This window comes from Acromyrmex echinatior, chromosome 5, assembly GCF_024713525.1.
Source record: "Acromyrmex echinatior isolate Ae372 chromosome 5, ASM2471352v2, whole genome shotgun sequence".
Taxonomy (NCBI): domain Eukaryota; kingdom Metazoa; phylum Arthropoda; class Insecta; order Hymenoptera; family Formicidae; genus Acromyrmex; species Acromyrmex echinatior.
In genome coordinates, this window is record NC_141856.1 from 13,470,331 (window position 1) to 13,491,958 (window position 21,628).

The 21,628-nt window shown below is 28.2% G+C and overlaps 1 protein-coding gene across 7 annotated transcripts in view; it reads right to left on the minus strand.

Annotated features, from left to right (window-relative positions):
* Hrb27C (Heterogeneous nuclear ribonucleoprotein at 27C) overlaps positions 1 to 21,628 on the minus strand; it is a 61,098-nt gene that overhangs the window by 34,992 nt on the left and 4,478 nt on the right. For 5 of the 7 annotated variants that reach the window (XM_011064915.2, XM_087406696.1, XM_011064911.2 and 2 more), the window contains exons 4-7: positions 19,419 to 19,501; positions 18,415 to 18,805; positions 12,264 to 12,464; positions 8,614 to 8,769 (exon numbers count right to left, since the gene is read on the minus strand). In XM_011064915.2, the coding sequence (XP_011063217.2) occupies positions 8,614 to 8,769; positions 12,264 to 12,464; positions 18,415 to 18,805; positions 19,419 to 19,501 (831 nt within the window). Of the gene's footprint in view, positions 1 to 1,516; positions 8,770 to 12,263; positions 12,465 to 18,414; positions 18,806 to 19,418; positions 19,502 to 21,628 lie in introns of those variants that run through there. The other 2 variants (XM_011064917.2, XM_087406697.1) reach the window with 2 other exon arrangements.

Here is a 21,628-nt window from a genome sequence, read left to right on the forward strand (position 1 = left end):
CATATATATATATATATATATATATATATATATATAATACCATTATAATATAACGGCTCAATTATCGAATTATTCTCATCAGATAATTAAAAAAATCTTACAGATGCAGCTATCTGAGGATGTCTCGAAAAATAAGCCAAACCGTTATATTATAATTATACGTATATAGTTTAATCTCTTGTACTATTTATTTCTGCATTTTGACAATTCAGATAATCAAACGTATCTCAACAAAATCGCACAAATCTGTGATTACTTATAATGCAATATATTTGTCTTCAACGATTTCGAATATACCGACATTATAACAATACACACAACAGTGTACATATATTGCCAGCAATTTAACGACAAAATTGTAGCATCAAATTAACTTGCATTGTCAATAATATGCATTATGTAATCCTGTAGGTTATTAAGACCAATCATGATAGCAACAGTACAAATTTTAATAATGACGATTTTAAAGTTGTAAGCAGAAGGAGTGTCATATCGTGAAAGCATCAACTTATTAATATAATAAATGCGGACTCAATTACTGCAATTCTGATAGCAACACATTGATTTATAACATGCTAGCAACAAAATACATAACTATCTAAAAATCACATATTTGTCTTTTTTATAATTATTTGTAATCTATTTTTACTTCATGTATCTTTTACAACTATTTACTGACTGTCAGGAGAATAGTTTCTACTAATTTTTTACAAGTTTTTAACAAGTGTTTTAAAGTGATCTCATTATTTTATTTTATCCTCTTTATTCTCTTTATTTACATATGACAAGAAACTTTTCTCGCTTACGACATTCCAATATGCTGCGAAGGAATCTTAAATAATTTTAATAGATTTCAAGTTTGATCCGTCATCTCGCATATTTTTTTTTATAGAAATTTTATTTTATAAGAAATTGATCAAAGAAATAGAAAAAAAAGTTACAGAAATAACTAAAACTATCCTAAAACTATTAAGTCTAAAAACCTAAAGGAATGACAAAATGATCAATTAAACAACTATGTGTTCTCGTCTCTACTATTACTAAATGTTTTTTTATTTCTTTCTCCTCTTTAATGATGTCACAACATCTTACTTTGCTTAAATAAGGCGTCGGATGGCGGACTAGTAATCTGTGAATCCAAGTTCGATCCCATCCGCACTTCACATATGCAGGAGTTTGAAAGAATTTTCAGCTAGTTGTTATTGAATCCATTCACGGAGCCGAGATTCAATTAAAAAAGAAAGAGATTGTGAATTATATGTGTGAATCGGATCATGATCATTAATAAACCATCAATATATATATATAATGTAATCATCGACATATAGATTGCTAACAAATTAATCCAAGTATTTTGTATTTCCATTTAATTTTCAACCAGATTTTTAAGTTTAATTTACTTTAAATTTGCCTATTTAGAAAGAAACGTAAAGGAATGTATGGCGAATAATTTTATCTAAAATTCTTTCTCTCCTTCTCTCTTTCTCCTCTCTCTCTCCCTCTCCCTCCTTCCCTCTTTTTCTTTCTCTAATATAAATGTATAAGCAGTTGTTATTGGTTTCAGGATTTTAATCATATTTTTTGCGCGTGTCCTAATCTTAATAACGGGCTTCATTTTGTGAACCGTGGTTTTGACATTAGAACTCAAAAATTTCCTATTCCTGGATATTAAACAAGCAATGCTTCTGCAAAAAGATTGCAGGATTCATGTGCAATGCATGGTACTGTGATTCTTCATGTGGATCAGAAAATCAAATAAAGAGAAAAACAAGATAAGCGATTATTCAACATCCTTCTATAATAAATGTTAACGTAAGATTTCTCATATATCAGAATTCATTTGTAAAATTATTTAAATTTTCGAAGATTCAAAAATTATAGTTTTTATAATTATGTATCATTATAGTAAAGCATGGAGCATGAGAATAAACATGCGGCAAAATCTACAGCAACATATATGAATAAAGAACGCGACTTTCCCAAAGAAAGATAAAGTTTTTTGTTCTGAGACGTTCGGATGGCTCGTGAATTAGCAATCCGTGGATCCGGATTCGATCCCATCCGCGTCTCATATACGCAAGAGCAAATTTTCTTAAGTATGTACCTGCAAATCATTGCAATGCTTATGAGATCCTTGCCATTTAAATATTGAAAAATAAGTCTGAGAATATCGTATGGAATTCAATACATTTTCATTGTTCTTTTTTCTGAATTTTCTTTAATGGCCTCTCCATTGATCTTCTTTAGTTTAAAGATATCTTGTCGTAGTCACTAATATTTCATATGCGACTAGTTTATTATCTGAATGGTCTAAATTGAGCATATTCTCTAAGTACACAAAGAAAGATGGATAAAATTACCGGATTTTGGCCTAAGATAGAAACTTTCTTATGTATATTCTTTCTTATATTTTTTTTTAATTTATCGTTAGATAATTTTGTTATCCCTCTATTATATTTGTTAATTATGATTTGTGTATTATGATTTGTCTAATCGGAAAACCATATGTGGAAGAGGAATAAGTAAATAGACAGAACATTAATAATGACAGTTTGACTACCTCCTCATTATATTCGACTTTATGCAAAAGATGCTTTACACAAACAAGTTCGATTTAATAATTTCTTGTTTTATTATTTAAATATAGTACTTTTTGAGATTGGCATTACTTGTCTCGATAAGACATTACTTAAAACTATCCTAGAATAAGAATAAATGAATATCACACATGAGATGTCGGGTACTGCGGGTCTGGATTCGAATCCATCTGCGCCTCACAAACGCGATTTTGTGCTTCTGGTTAATGTATATAATTTAGTAGTGCGACTTCGCCATTTAATCTCACAGATGGATTGCTGTTCTTTAGCTTGTTAAAATTATTCAATATGTTGGAATACGTTCTACCCATCTTTTGCCCGTCCAGACTTATCCGAAATCATCTCTGTGCGTGTCGCACTAATTACATTAATTACACTACTTACACTAATTACATTAATAAAAAATCTTTAGACGTTTCGGCCACATCATCTGGTCATCTTTAGTAAAAAATTGAATTTTATATATAAAAATTGCATGACTTCGAAGAAATAATTACATAGTGTATAAATTTTGTTATAAGTGGAAGCATTTAAAAAATCTTTAAGGCCAATTTTTAATGGATTTAAACTTATTCCGTCTCGTATTTGTGCCATTGTTAAAAAATACGTTTAACTTTGCGTTCAAATGTGTTATTATTTATCATTGATTGATCTAAACTTAATAGATAACGAGATATTTAAGAAAAAAAAAATTAACAAGTAGTTGAAAATTTAACATTTCAGATAAATATCGTAAGGAAAAAATGTATACACAGACGATTTCATTTATATTAAATTGAATAACATGAATGATAATGACTTACTTGTTTTTTTTTGTTGATAAACATTATTATTACATAAATATACGCTGGCTTATTCATCTTACTACATTTACCTAAAACATTTATTTTCAATTCTTTGTTAATTTTTATTTTCTTGAATGTCTCGTTATCCATTAGATTTAGGTCAATCAATAATAATATATTTGTACGCAAATTTAAACATACTTTCTAATAATGACAAAAAAAATGTGACATCCTATTTTAAAAACAAAGTTGACTTTCAAAAAAATTTACTACATAATTATTATATATAACAATTTTTTTCATACAAAACTTTTATTTATAAGTTTTTCGAAATGTGCAAGTAGATATTTCACCCTGTATAATACATACGAAATATCGAAGCTTTAGTCTTTTTTTAAGTTCAATTTACTTTGAATTGACCCATTTTGATGTTGAAAAAAAGAATGAGAATTTTTTATCGAATTTTTTAAATTAAATTTTTTTTGGAAACAAGACTGTTTATGTTAAATAACATTACTTTAAATACGAAGCGTTATTACGGTCTGAGTGTTAAGATGTTGAACTAATATATATATTCATATAAATGAATTAATTTCAGAAATGATAATTGTCGTGCCGATATCGGACTTTCAACGTAATCAATCTAAAATATTAAATAAGTTTATTATAGTTTTTTAAGATTAATTTGGGAAATTTGGGGGGATTATTAATATTACAATCTTCAGTCGATTTGTTCGCCAAACAAATCGCAATGATATGGAAGATTTACTAGCGAACAATATTTTTACGAATCTACTACGAATCGTGAATTGCAAATAACGAATATTACACTTATATATCTTGTCTTTCTATTATAATCATTTTAATACAATAAAACTTATCGTCAGTTCGCTCTTTCCGTTTCTTAAAGTTGTGATTATCATAATATAGAATAAAAAACCTAATGATCTTCAACAGATATCGAATACAAAGATCTTTTTCAGAGTTTAATGTCCCATAAAATAAAAATGAGAAATGTCTCGATCTATTTAAATAAAGATGACGGATTATCAAAAGTATCGTAATAAAGAAGTTTACTGAAATTAGAACCTCCCTACGAGGGGAGGGGAGGGGGACTTCCCCTACTCGGCATGTAGTGTACCCCTACTTTAAAACAAAATAAATACGAGCGATTCAGAGCAGTAAGTGTAGATAGAATATAAGACAGGGAGGAAAAAAAGAGTTCAAAGAAACAGTAATAAAAAAGAGAACAACAACAACCCTGAGAGCAAGCCGTAGTTCGCGAAAACTGCGAATGAGGCAGGTAGTAACAACGGCTAGAATCAAAGTATAGTTTTCCTATATACTACCTATTACATTAATTAGATGCGTCTCTGTATTTAAAAATACTAATAATATTGCGTTGAATATAAATATATTATCTGTTATAATTAGTAATCAATTATTTGAATAGCCCCGCTCTAAAACCTCCACGTCCTGCCTTCGTTTTGTTTTAAAATTGCGTTTCCGTTCGTACATAGCTTCTCCCAACTATACCACCGTCATAATCTAAAATATATGTATGTACATACAGTTGTGGCAAAGACAGCCATTAACTCTTTGTAACCCTTTCTTTTTTCCCCTCCCCCGTTTCCGCGCTAATATTTAAATTTACTTTTATCCATCTGAGACTCGTTAATATAATAAATTAATTAGCTCGTTTATACCAATCGTCAACAACGCATCGATTATATTTACGTGTCCTGTACAAATGAAATGTAATAACCGCTTTTCCTTAACACCTCGCATACACTTAAGATTTTTAAATTCACGCTTTAACTTTAGTTAAAAATCGATAAGAGTAAGGAATACAATATTAGTAATAATTATAATTGATATACTAATGGGTCTTATTCCGCATCGTTATTTATCGGTATTTATTCTATAAAATAAGTTGTAAAAAACAGCCGTAGATAAAACACGTCGCTATTATTTGCCGCTCCCTCCTTTGCAAGTTAGGTATTAAATAACGTGTTATTTATTTAGAACAACCATAGTAGCTTTTTTCATCACTTTTTCATCTATATATTTTTCTCTTATGAATTTATCGCTTGAATGTTTAATAATATGTTAACTATTTAATTCTTTAGTTGCAAACCGTATATACATATTTCCAGGATCAAAAACTAACATTGAAAATAGAATTTACTTTTATTACAAAGTTCTTAACCTAAATTGAATAAAATAAGCAAAAAAGTTTGAATAAAACATCAAACATCAAAGCTTTTTCTTCTTTTCTTACTAAAATTTATGATATCGTTATACTGTATATTAGAATTTTATTTTGGATATACAACTTAAAATATAGTAAATTTATATAATTTATATAAATTTATATTATAATTATAATACATTTTAATTTTGTTTTTATTCAGAATTTTAAAACAGCCGCAGCTAAAGGGTTAATTAGTTCATTTCTTTTATGTGCATTTTTAGAGGTAAAAGTGTGAGGTATGTGTGTGTGAATATGTATTCATGAGTGTATATGTTTATCTGTATGTGTTTTTTTTTCTTTGTGTTACTATAATAATTAGGGTGTAAAATTGGTTGTTTGATTGAGCTCTCTAGTCGCATTTTTGTTTCGTTACGTGTTCAAGTGTGTTATTGCGTTGATCCCAGAAATTCACACGAGTCGCGTTTGTTAACACTGCACTCGTTTCTTTTCATCTAATTATCGTGGACAAACTAATTTTTTCTTTGCGATATATTTCGTCGCAGAGACAAATAAAAAGTTACCATATCAGATTTATAACAAAATGCAAAGTTTTAAATTCAAATTCGACACATCGATCGATATATTAATAAATATCATAAAAAAAGAAAAGATTGGCTTATTCTACAGCTTTAATGCAACACGATTCAACACTTTATTGTCAGGATACGTAACAAGCATTAATGACATGAACGGCGAAACGAATAACGGAAAGATACGAAGAAAAATAAAGCAGTCGATCATCTTGCACTTAAGATACAATGAAACCTTACACTGTCATTCGATGAACAAGGAAAATAAAATAAATGGACAATAGTAAATTACGTTATATGAGATCACATTTATAACGCTTAACGAAATTGCTGGATTCTGTAACCGTAATCTATTAATTACACTTTTATGTGTGATATAAGGTCTATCTTGGTGAATTATACATTAGCATAATAGTCGCCATTCTCATCGATAAAGTAAGACACAACGCGACCCGCTCGGTAATTAAACATGAGCATTTGGAGAGCACTCTTCCGAAATATTCCTCGTTTAGATCTATGGTAAATCCTACAGAGTAAATACAATTAAGTCATATATTTAATCAGGTAAACTTTTCAGGTCGATATCCCCCACCGAGACATATCCACACGATTACAATATACCCCTCCCTCCACCTTATCTATCAATGATCTCGTTCTACTGATCTAAAATTTAAACACTTATAAGCTTCATCGCATATTTCATAATTATCGTCGACAGTAATAATAGTGTAATAGTAATAGTGTAGTTGTAGTACTTGCAGTAGCAATAGCAAGAGTAAACACTCATAAGTATTAATAGTAATAATAGATGTATATAATAGTAATAATAATATAGAATTAATTATAATAGTAACAATAATAATCGTAGCCTTAAATGTGCCTAATAGTTATTATAAATCGGAGGTAAAAAATAAATCAGTTTCCACGTGCATTTTACGGTATGGTCGAACAGAAGCCAGTCCGACGGCCACACACTAAGTTCTTATAATACAATTTGTAAAAATATTTGTGATTGTTTGTCGGTTTTTATCTTCTTATCCCTTCCCTTCCGCGCTTTGTATCATTTCCAAATCGTTGGAAGAATAGGAAAGTCGCTAAACTAATTTAAGGAATCAGTATTCATAAACAAGAAAGAGTAGAAGAGAAAAAAGGAACTGAGGGAAATACGTATTTAAGATACTAGTGATATGACATGAAAGTAAAAAAGGATGTTTGCAGAAACCGCATCCTGCTGTCAAAGATTTATATAGATATACATACACCATATTTAAATGATCTATATTGTACACTATTCTCTGTAGTCAGCCTGTGTGTCGTCTTACTTAATTATCTCATCAATTACTCATTATATCATTTTTCATTTTTCTTCAATTATCCGGTATAACAACTATTTAATAAATACAAGATCGTGGAGGGACGAGTGTCTCGAATGTGTAAGTCATTCGCGCTGACTTTCCATCAGAGACCATAGTTTAAATATTTCTTTCGTTTGTGTTCTTATCATTTGTGTTACATACACCGTTTGCTAACGGTTAGGAAGTGAACAAGCATCGAATTTTGTTCCCCTAAGAAGAATTTTCTTCTCGAACGAAAACTTATTCACCTCCGTAATAAATGCCATTAACGATTAAATGATTAGCATTCCTGATTCTTTACGCTCGCTTTTACTTTGTTTACACATTTTAGAATCTCCTCCTTAGAATTTTTTTTAGCTCATTATGTATTTTTACAATTTGTTAACACGCTTCCTTTCGTCTATCCCAGTGCCATACAAACTTCACTTGCCTCATGGGTGTGTATTCTAACACTGTCAATTTGTGTATTTTATTTAACACTTAATTATTTAATTTATATTTTTTATCTGAAAAGATTATATGCCGTTCTCGCGAGCGATCAATAAAAAAATCAATATCTGATAAAAGTCTAAACATCTTTTTTGATGTTTCCGTTTGCCAAACTTTTTTGTTTGAAACACAAGATGTGTTTCAATAGTAAAAAAAAAAAAAGATATCTATATGCTAATCGACCGCTCGCGAACAACATGCCGGCGTAAACAAGAGACATTCCGTTTTCTGTCGTTTGCCTGCAAATCTTAGCGACTTTTTTAGCGAGCATTTTACTGTATAACTAATATTGTATCTCTAATTTGTGGCTTCTACAAAAATACATTACATAGTGCCAAATTCCTTAAACGACAAGTATCTTTTCCTAAATAGCATTTTTAATGCATACAGAAACGTGAATCGACAAAGAATGTCTCATGTCATAACGCAGATTTTACGATCAATATATAGTTTAGTCTGAATTTGAAGAAATAACCCACGAGCAAGGCCAAGCCATTCAGCGCATCTCTCCAACTCGAGTCAATTAAAATGGTCATGAGGTGGGCCACTCTTTAAAATCGAAGCCTTGCTGGCCGGGTTTAGGAGCGCTTGCTGCGTACCCACCTTGACTATTTTCTCCTCCTTGATACGAACGCTGAGGATAAGAAGTATCAGCGTAATTACTGTATGCAGAATATCCAGTATAATCTGGAGTCTTGGCTGAACTGCTGCTAGATCCTGGTGCACCTGAACCAGTATTTTGCCGCGAATACATGTCACCTGCAACATTTGTACATAATATTAAGTCATTTCATTCTAACGGATTATAAATAAACGTAAAAAAAAGTAAAATTAAACATAATATGCTTAAAAAATTATTAAAACTAATAATTTGCGACATACATTTAGACAATACTCTACTTTATACTATCTAAATATTATATTTCAAAGAACTAAATCATAAAAGTGATATATACATAAATTATTATTTCTATATATAAAATAATATAATAATAATAATTAAGAATATATAACAAAGTTCTTTCTTTTCTTATATTTTTCAATATTGAAAAAATGAGAAAAGATATTAAGACATAAATGATCAAATATTTTCGCTATATAACAAAAATAGATTTTTGATACTTTTTAAATAATATAATAAAAACTATTATTTTATCGCTTGTATAATAGATTGTAAAAAAGAATATTATAGCAGTAATAGCTTTCTATTTAAGAAAGTTTTAACCATTCTCCTCTACTATCAAATTTTTTTTAATATTGTATTTAATCGCACTTATAATATATTATTATACATATATGTATATACATATATATAAACCATATTATAAGTACAATATAAATATAATATTATATATTGTATATTTTTTAAATAAAACAAAAAATTAATGAGACACTATTATATTGTTCAATCATTTTCATAAATACTGCAAACAAATTCTATTCTAACATTTGCGTATAAAAAAAATTTGCACCTATAGTATTTAAAGAATTATAAAATTAATTTACATTTAAATCTCTATCACAAAATCAAGATAATGAGATCAGTATTCCTGTATTGATGTACAATGCGATTAATTTATCTTTCAATAAAGATCTTTATATAAAAAATAGATCTACACAATAATAAATTATAACTATATCAAAAATATTTCAAACAACTTATAAAATATATATTTCTTATTATAAAAGCACAACTCTAAAGATAAGTAAATCATATACTCGAGGTAACTGCTATATAATCATGCATTTAATATCAAATAACTATTACAATCATCTACAATAATAATAAATGTATGAACAAGCTTTTTTAACATCTTAAATATATCTCACATTTCATTGCATCTTTGCTCAGAATTATCATTTACAGACTGAAAAAATTACTTTAAACAAATATTATAAAAATATTCATATATACAAATATCTCATGTTTATAAATAATGAATTGACATCAATTATAGATTCATTATAGTTACAGATAAATATGAAATGTGTACATTAACAATAAAAAGCACTAAATAGACATACATTTATTACACACAAGCAAAGATATAAAAAATGCTATACTGATCTCAGGATCTTAAAGACGAATTGATGTCAGTATAACTTCTATTTTCTTTCTAAATTTGTATAACTTACAAACGCAAAAAAAAGCTGATTATTATTGTATATTTTTTACAACGGATCACATTTTTCATTGTCAATAGAGACATCAATTCGTCATTAATTAAATAGGCGATAAAAGGAAACAGAAGGAGAGAGTACAGCATATTATCCTGCATCACAAATTGTCATAAAACATTAATTTTTTTAATTAACTTTCAATGTTTGTAAAGTGATTATTCTTATTATTTCTAAGTTACAAAAAAATGATAACATGCTCTCAAAACTTGGGATAAAAATATCTTTCGAGAATCTATTCTAAATCTGTTATGTATAATAGTATGCAATATATGTATATATAACTTTCAATCATAAATGGTTAAACAACCCGATAAATGGGTACTGGCAGGGTACATGCTTTTCGAGAATTTAAGTATAAAAGGAATTCAGAAAAAAACAGACTAACAAAATACAATAAAAAATTTGCAAAGGAAAGGAATATCTAGGATACACGAGGATTTTTAAATAAAAAGAATTATAATTTGACGTTACGGTTCAGAAATTATCGTTTCTAATGCTCGAGACGTGATCTAGAACATCGTGTAGTGAATAAAATATGAAATAATAAAATAGATGATGGGACCAGAATAGCTAGGCAAGTGGCAGTGCGTCAAGCGTACAGCAAGCATTACTTTCAATCCAAAGAATGAGCAATATGCAACGAGTATATAGCTATTCAATTATTTTCATTCAATTCAACTTCAAGCAAAAACTAGTATTTATATAATGCTGTTTTCTGTACTTGCACACACACACACACACGCGCGCGCACACGCGCGCATGTATGCACACACATGTATATAAATATACATATATACGTATGCAGGAAAAATATAAATGTATATAACATAAATACATACACGCACACATATACATACATACATACATATATACATACATACATACATACATACATGCATACATACATACATACATACACACACACACACACACACACACACACATATATTTTTTATAAATTTTTCTATCTTTGATAAAATTACTTAAATAAAAAAGTTGAAATTTTTTAGATCTATACACTCGTTGTGAATATAATACAATACAAGTCTTTTTAAGTTTAATAATGTTAACACAATACCAATTTTATTTTACTTCCTTCAATCTTCATCGTAATAGTTATCACAAGGTATGTCAAACGTATCAAATTTGTAACGTATATTAATTATTATTAGAAACTCAAACAATGTGTTAAACAATTTTTTATTAAGATTTATATTTTACATATGTATTTATAATCTGTACAAAAATAATTAGTATATATTTCATTCAATTATATATGTATATATTTTAAATTTTATCACCTTTTATTTTCTTTTTAAAAGCAGAATTATTGTTAAAATAAAAAACTTGAACAAGACTCTTAATGTTTAAAATCCAACGAAATATAATTTGTTTTTGACTCTTATTAGCCCTTTATATTTCGTTGGATTATTGTTAAAATCTTACAACTATAAAAATGTTAATATAAATATAATGTTATAAAAATTCATCAAGCAGAATATTAGAAATTGTCTCATTATTAAATTGTTAATCAAATTGTTAACATTCATGTACTATCAGATGAAAATATCGCAGTTAACAAAATTGGTTATAAGAATTGGAGGAAGTGCATACATCAAATACAAAAAGAGAAACATTCTATGTGTTGAAAGTATCAACTCTTTGAGTACAATAAAACTATATATATTCAACAAAACATCGGTGGTCTACGGATTTATATATAAGTTCGACGAAAATCATTGGCGTGGCCTATGCACTCAAATATGTGTTCGGTGAAAGTCATCTGCGTGGCTATGGACTCATATTCGGCGATGTCTCCTTTATATTTTCATTGTAAACAAAATACATATTCCGATCACAGTCGCGAACAGCAAGTGCATCCATAAAGAACGTTCAGCTTGTAAGTGCTCCGTACTCAAAGAGTTAATTCTCCCGACTGGACATATAAAATTAAGCTAGTATAAGAAATTACATTGCTGTAGCTAGGCGCAGAATTAGGTCAAAATGGAACTAATTGCGATGCCAAAGGGTGGAAAGAGGAAAGTTTGTTTGACTTGAGCTTGAAGACTCACCCTGCGGGCCAGAGGGGTTCGAGTTGGAGTTGGGCTGCGAGGAGTTAGGCTGAGGGGGCTGGGGTGGGGGCTGGGTCCCAGGAGGAGGCCCATTCTGTGGCATGTTCCAGGAGCTCCAAGAGCCCCCAGGCCCGCCTCCCGCAGCCCCGCCAGTACCCGCCGTGGGCCCGTAGCCCCCTGAAGCGGCCGCCGCCGGCCCACCTGCGATCATCAACCACACAAAACACGTGTCACCGACCGCATGTCATAGCTCACATCATCTTTCTTATCACTTTGTTTAATTTATATTAATATTGTTTTTCTCCAATTTGTTACAAATATAAAGCTGTCTCTATTTCTTTAATGTTAAGAACGCCTCTTCGGCGATATGAACATTCATGCTTGGTTCTCTTAATAAATAGCATGGAAGAAGAAAAGGAAGAATTAAAAGCAAAGATAGGCGATAACAATAATTATATAGGATAATTTAGGCAAATATACTTCAGTGGAGAATACATCAGACTTCTTATATTTTGTAAACTGGAGAAATAAACAAATATCTATCTAAGCATACGCATCTCAACACGTCTAAAAAGTTAAGAGGAACAATGTTGCAACCACTTCGCAAACATATATTGATAAATTTCATTTAACTTTCTATTTTGAAGTGCTGAAGTAAAAATTGACAACAAATAAAATAAAGTATTTTATATATGCGTGAATTTTATCAAATTCAAAGTGCATCATTGAAATTATTGGATGAGGCATTTTCCCTTTCAATTTATAAATACGTCCCAGTAACTTGATTTAAATAAGCCTCTTTATTATTATTATTATATTAGTTTTAATAAATATCAATTTCTTCTTCTTCTTCTGAAGATAATTTAGTGTTTAACAAAGAAAGTATTTATTAGATAGCATATGTTGATTTGTACATATATATTTTATACGTTTTCTAAATATATCTAGTATTTTATAAACTGTTAAACTTTTATAACTTTTAAATATATAAAATCAACACAATTAAAATTTACATAAAATGCATTTTCCTCTTTATAACAAATGGAAAAAAACAAAAAAAAATTCTATAAAAAACAATAAAATATTTTTTCAAAAAAATATTGTAAGACGAAATATTAAAACTTTATTTTTTTAATAGTAATTATAATAAATACTTTTTCAAAAGATTAAAAATAAGTTAGTTTTTAATCTTTAATTTAATTAAAAATTAAAAATTTTAATTTTGTTACAAATAAAATAAAGTTTAATTTCTATGTAGGTGATATTTTATTATATGATTTAATCAATTTTTTATCCTTTTTCTAATTTTTTACAAAAGAGCATATTTCCTTAACAGACAAATTGGACATCTTTTCTGAGATGCTTAACAAAAACACTCTTTTAAATAATATAAATATTATAAAATAAAATTTGTTTTACTAATATTTTTATGTTTTAATTTTAATCTTCCTTATTATTACATAGATAAAGTCTATATATGTATAATAAAAAAAATAATTCTTCTACATATTTCGATATACTAATGTTCTAATGATTGTACAGCATATTTGCCTGAACTATCCTATGGAAAGTTGCTCTTATAGAAAATATTATTAAACATGTGTATACAACATCGTATAGATTACAACATAGTATAGGTAGCTTCTCTATAATACTTTTATAATACACGAATGTGACATTTGTTATCATGAAATGTAAGCATGTAACATGTTATCATACTCAATGTTAGTATTCGCTATCTCTATGCATATTAGAGATAGCATCGTATTTTTAATATAGCAATTGGTGCTTTAAGATAATTTAGTGTTAGAAATAAGTGGAGAGTAAGAATATTATTTTAGTATAAAAACAGAATCTGTGTAAAAATTTAGATTTAAGACTTCTGTCTATTCATTTCTTACTTCTGCGGTTATTTTAAATTGTGATGTCAAAAAAAAAACGAGAAAATAAATTTTAAAAAATTCTTGCAAAATACATTAAAGATCGATAGGAAACACAGTAGAAATATTGAGAAAATCATAAAGTTATTTATCATCAAAAGAATTGTCACAATAACCTACTATAAAGCAATTTTTTGAAAAAAAAAATACAAAATTAAATTTTATTCCGCACATAATATAATGAGATGCGGATAATTTATTTATTATGTTTTAAAGAACAAATTGTAAAATGTGGCTCGTAACTTTCGTATGTTCGTAAGAAATAAGCTCAAAAAAAGTCTTATGGTAAAATATTTTTTCTAACATGACAAAATGTGAAGAAGAGTACAGATATGAATCTGTATCACGAATAAAGTGCAAATGTGTGTGAGTTAATTCATCATGCCTTTTGAGCCTTAAAATATAAATAATTTGTAAAACTAACATTTATTTGAGACAATAGATTTGTAAAATATATCAAAATTATCTTTTGAGTTTCAATAATAAATAATTGAATTGTGTCTATATATATATATATATGTATATGTATAAACCGAAAAAAGAAACAAACTATATGATAGCTTTATCGAATTGAAATAAATATTTTATTTTATTCTAAAATAAAAGAATTTTTATCATATATTTCACAAGTATGTTTTATCAAATGGAAATATTGTTTTATTGAAAAATAATCATTTCAATATATTTTGTAAGAATTTTTGATATGTACTTTCTTGCTTCTACCATTACACAATCAAATATATATATTTGTATCTAATACAAAAATAATGCGATCTACTGAATATAAAAATAATAAGGAATTAAAATAATTATAAAACGGTTAAATTTGTTACTATAAAAATATAATGATGTTACCGTCACAAACAGAAAAAAATAACGATCGTTATAGAAAAAAAAGTAACAATAACATAAATGACGTTATAAGTAACGCGTTACTTCTCACTTTGCAAATCTATATATTTGAAATTTTGTAAAAACAAGATAGAAAATTTTAGTGCAGTCCAGTATAGCGACAACAAGTGTTTCATCAATTTCATTTTAAATACATGTATATGAATAGTTCCATTATTTAACTATAGAATACAAACAGTCCTATTCTTTCTAATTGAATTGCTTTCTACCTCGTTTCTGCCAAACTTCAAATATATACATATATACATATATATATATATATATATATATATACAGGATGTCTGGAAATAATCGCCAAATATTTCATGGACAGGTAAAGAGGACTAATCTGAGTCGAAAAGTCCTCTATCATTTTGCAATTTTCGCAATAGTTAACAAGATATTAATTGCCAAATATTGGTCTTGAATAATTTTTTACTCAATACTATCAACTTTATAGAAAAGCTAAAAATTATTGATTTTCTTCTCTAAAGTTCTAAGAATTTTTTCAAAATTTTTTATCAACTTTTTAGTACTGCATTTTCTCATTTTTACCGACATGAAAAAATACGTATTAAAAAATTCTGAAAAAATTCTTAAAAAATTCTCAGAACTTTATGAGAAGAAAATTAATGATTTTTATCTCTTGCAATTTTTTTGTAAAGTTAATAATATTTGAGTAAAAAATTATTCAAAACTAATATTTGGCAATTTTTAGTAATTAATATCTTATTAACTATTGCGAAAATTGCAAAATGATAGAGAACTTTTCGATTCAGTTTAGTCCTCTCTACTTGCCCATGAAATATTTAGCGATTATTTCCAGACACCCTGTGTATATATATATATATATATATATTTTTTTTTTGGATACCTCTGTGTGTGTGTGTGTGTGTGTGTGTGTGTGTGTGTGTGTGTCTCATTTTAAGTACACAAATGTACACTGATTGCGTTCAAAATACAAAGCCATTCAGTGATTCTTTATTATGATTGGTTTACATTTAGATCCAATAAAAAACTAAGTGTAAGAACCAATCATATTAAAGAATAACTGAACTATTTTGTCTGTTGAATGCAATTGCTAGTTTATCTATAAAGAACAAACCTCATGACTACAATGAATAAGTAGAAGTCTTAAATAACAAAAAAAGATATGAAAAGAATTAAACTTGAAGAGAATCAAGCATAAAAATCTACAAATAAGATTATGAAGCAAGATTATGAAGAAACAATATTTTAAATACGCATATATTTGAAACATATATGTATTATGTCAATCCAAACCAAGCGTTAAAGTTTTATTTACAATATTTGAGATATTTAAACAAAATTGTCGTAATTATATTTATATATTTTACTATATAATAGTTACATTTGCATATAGTACCATATAATAGTTACTAATATACAAATATTATATGTATATAAAATTTATATAAAAATTTTAAATAACTTATCATATATAAAATGTTTATAACATTTTATGTACGTATATATATATATATATAAACATATATATATATATATATAATGTACAGAGCGTCCCAAAATTCGCGAATTAAAATCTTATAGACGAAAATTTTCATCTTATAGTCTATAAGACGAAAATTTTCAAAAAATTAAGAAAAAAAATTATTTATAAATTTTTATTTTAAGCAATAATTAATGGAATAATAAGGCTTTATAAATATAGCCAATTACAGACAAAACATTTAGGCGGACTACGTTTAAACGCTGAAGTGAGCTTACTAATACTGCCGCATACACGATTCCTGGACAGGTAGCCGTGTACACGTTGTCCGTAATTGATCATATTTAAAACCTTATTATTATAAATTATTGCTTAAAATAAAAACTTACACATAATCTTTTTACTAAATTTTTTTTAAAACTTTTTTGTAGTATTTTGAGTATCACAAATTTTGAGACATCCTGTATAAATATATGTACATATATCATACTGTATACATGCATATACAGAGTGACTCTTAAGATGGTCGGGAACACATTGGGGGTGGAGAATGGATCAAAGGGAATAAAAAATTCTTATACCATTTTGAGATACTCGCTGTAGTTTTCGATTTAGAAAAGGAAACGTCTAAGGTCCACACTCGAGTGGCGGCGCGCAGGGAGAGGGAAGGGCGCTTCATCGCCGCTCGAGTGTGAGCCGTCCTACGAATTTGCGCAGCTTAACCGCATATTGGCTTACGTTTCCTTTTCTAATTCGAAAACTACAGCGAGTATCTCAAAATAGTATAAGAATTTTTTGTTTCCTTTGATCCATTCTCCGTTCCCAATGTGGCCCCCCGACCCATCTTAAGAGTTGGGTGCTGTATATCACATTCCTGTACATATATGACAGATTTTTGTTATATTTACATTATAGACTTAGAAAAATTAAAAATTAAGGAAAATAAGTTATTTCTAAGAATATTTATAAAACTAATATTTTCTCTTTTTACGTTACATTGAAATTATACAATCTGCTTTCTATATAATAATAATAAACAAAACATACAAGTCTGGGCTGACATAATTACTTTCTGTTTTAACTTTCTTTACATTAAAACCTCATATTTTTTCTAAAATCTTTCTGAAAATCTCCAGGGGGCACCGTAAAAGTAGATCATATTATATTGTGATTTATAGATTTCTTATGTTATGTTTTCTGTGTCTTCCTTTAATCTCTCTAAGCAGGATGGAAGGGGACAGGAACAGGATTAAAGTTGATATTTATTTAAGTAAAATTTGATCATTATCTAAAATATATAGTATAAACGAAGTTGATACTTTAGCAAGATTTCAATAATTTTAGACAAATTATTCTGATTAAATACTTTCGAATGCTTTCTAATGCTGATGATGTAAGTGCATGTATAAATGTTAACAATATTTTTATAAAATTTATTTCTCCAGTACATTAATTATATCAACGTCGTTCACCATCATGTACCCTGTACAAATAATATGGTACAGTAATCCATTCGATAATTTGTCAATTTCTATTGCTCAATAATAAATTTTTTTTTTAAATCTCATTTTGCTAGTTAAATATCAGCTATATATCAGTTAATATTTTACATTAACAATATAATTAATAAAAGATTGATAAGAGAGAAAGAACGCTTTTTTTATGTATAATGCCAAATTTTTTTCACATTTACATACTTCAGTAAATAAGTTATTAATATTGAGCAAAATCTGTTAAATTACATTAAAACTGTCTCATACATGTCGCAATCGATTCAAGACCCCGATTGATATTTGCTAATAAACAGTGAATAGAAAATGTAACTTTTCGGAATTATATCCGAACTCACCATAACTTCCATAACCTTGGGTAGCTGCAGCAGGTTGAACATTATAGCTACTACCCCATTGATGCGGTGGCGGCGGCGGGATTTGCTGCTGCTGGGGCGGTCCTGGTGGTGCGCCCCAACCCTGAGCATTGTACTGGGTGCTATATCCCGCATATCCACCAGTTTGAGGACTGGTACCCCAGCCCTGATATTGTTGCATCATATTACCAGGCGGACCCATGGGTCCACCCATCATAGGTCCACCCATCTGACCATTTGGTCCACCCATAGGCCCCATATTTCCGGCCATTCCCATTGGCGGGCCACCTTGTTGAGGTGGGCCCCATTGACCCTGATGACTATCATTCATTTTGCTCGATGAGTCCCGCGGTTCAGCTCTTTTAATCTCAACCTGAAATAAACAGATATCACACAAATGTATATTCTCTTTTTTTAACAAAAATAATAAAGTTTCATATTTGTATCAATTATTAAATTAATTTTTGGAAAAAAATGATATAGGAATTTATCATCTACTATTACTTTTATACAAATTATTGCATATTTTAGATTAACACTCTGATACTCTCACGATTCTTTGATACTCTGCACTAACGCTTGTACTATATAAAAATAATATTTAACTCTAATTATAAAATAGAGATTCATTGATTGGACTTATTGTAAACGAACACATTTTAGCGTAATACTTATATATAAATATTTAAAAATATTTATTACACTTAATACTATTCAAATTAATTTAATTCTAATAAAATTAATTTAATTCTATCCCCAATTCTATGTATAGACTAATATACGTATATATTATATATATACGTATATATATATATATATATATACATATATATTAATGTTCGTATTAATAAATAATTTATGTGACTAAAATTTCTATATAATCTTAGTAGCCTCAAGGGAGAACAATATTAACATATACTTATTTTCTATCTTTTGCATAAGGTCACACAGTGATATGGTGATTGACGTGTATTGACGTGTTATACCTGCTTTCCATTCAGGTTGACAAAATGTTCTGCGACACAACGGTCCACCGCTTCTTCATCCTCAAAGCTGAGAAAGCCAAATCCTGTCGTCCAAACGTGAGAGTACAATCAAAAAATGCTCGCCATAACAGTACGAGAAAACAGTTTTTACAATACAATGCATAAAATATGCATCCAAAACCCCAAAAAGCAACTTACAACATCCAATCTTACAATACTTATTAAATAGATTTTGTCATTTACATTAGTAAATTAATAAAATAATCGCTTTTTATATTGCGCAATGTAAATTCATGGTAATTCATGGTCATGATTTTTATGATACAAGATTTAATAAATCAAAATCAATAGTCCATTCAAAGTCCATTAGAACTACTAATTTATTTAATGCATTGACAATTTCCTCAAAAAAAAAGACCATATACTAAGAGGCAGGCAGTAGGAACTAAGAAAGAGAGATTATAGTGCTACATGACTATTGGCTGAGCACATCTCTCATGTTGCAATAAATTTATCGCAATATAACATTAAACGGTGTTTACAATAGAATAATGAGTCTTAAGCCATAAAAAATTGATCAATCATGGTCGAATGTCAAGAAAATAAACTATAATTAGTCAATTTCTTACGACTTAAAGCTTATTACTTTATTGTAGACACCGCTTTAAGCTGTTGTGACTTTTTATGAAATACTTCGAATGCAAAATATTTTAATATTATAAAAAGTACAAAAAATTACAATATTGCATTAGGTATAAAAATCAGTACTTTATTTATTATGCTTACAATTCGATTTAAAAATTATTCATACTAACTTTGTTTATCATAAAATTAAATTTGTAAGATCAAAAATTAATGAATATTTATTTATCTTAGTGAATATTATTTATATTTATAAGTAATTATTATTTATTTCTTATCTATATTGATTAAGGTTCTCCTGAATAGTCATTACAGTCATATTGAATCGTACTTGTGACGTCAGAAGCGAGAAATGACACTTAACATTAATTTTTATGACGTGTCATTTATAAATAAAGACAATTTGGATAAAACAAAATTATGAAATTGCTTTAAAACATTTGTAAAAAAATAGACGAAAACTGTGCTTATCCTTCCTGGGATATTTTCCAAAACTTGACTCTGTCAACTCCAAGTATCCTTTATCTTTATTCAACATTTGGTGACCAACAAGGTCCAAAATGATACTCGAGTTGACAAAGTTGAATTTTAGAATGCAACTCTGACAATTAATAAATTATAAAAAAGCACATGCTTTTATTCAATGCGCATACGTAGCTTATTTGCACTTACACGTTTCTTTTATTATTTTTGATGATTATTTATTATCAGGGGGATAAGTTTTCGTCCATGTTTTAAAATAATCTCATCATTTTGTTTCATCCAAATTGTTTATAAATGGCACGTAATAAAAATTAACGTCATTTCTTGCTTCTGACATCGCAAGTACGATTCAATATGACTGTGGTGACTATTCAGGAGCGTGAATGCCAATACTATTACGCAACTGATTGTAATTATTACTCTCTCTATATATAATCTAAATTAATATATGTATAATATATGTATAATATAAAATATTATATTTAAATTGGACGGACTGTATCTAAAAGTTTAAGTTAAACAACCGCAAATAATAGTAACAATTTTAATAGTGATAATATTAAACCTTAAAATTTTCTTCTTAGATTTATAGCACACGCCCCTATCTGTATTTCTTATAAACTGTATAAATTTTATTTTATAATATAATGTGCAATAAAGAGATTATGATTATTATATATGATGCATTATAATATATGTAGGAGAAATATTAAGGGAGGGAATCTGTTTAAAAAAACTATTTTGTTAGTTTTTGGTTTTTTCAAAAAATATATATTTAGGAATATTTCTGTGAAGTTTTAGAAGAGAGAGAAGTGTACAAACAAATAATGGAGAAGCGATATGAAAAGCACGTGATTCGAAATATTGTTATTGAATCGCATGACCAGAACAGCCATACTACCTATTGCCATTACTATCTATAATTTGTTACTATCAATATAAAAAGTATATATAAAACTTTAAACGTAATTTTTTCAAACTTACTTTTTTCAACTTAACCTACTTTTCTCAACTTAACCGCATAACTTGAAATTTTAACATGACATACAGTACGTATAGGTATATATGTAGTTTTCGCCCCTACC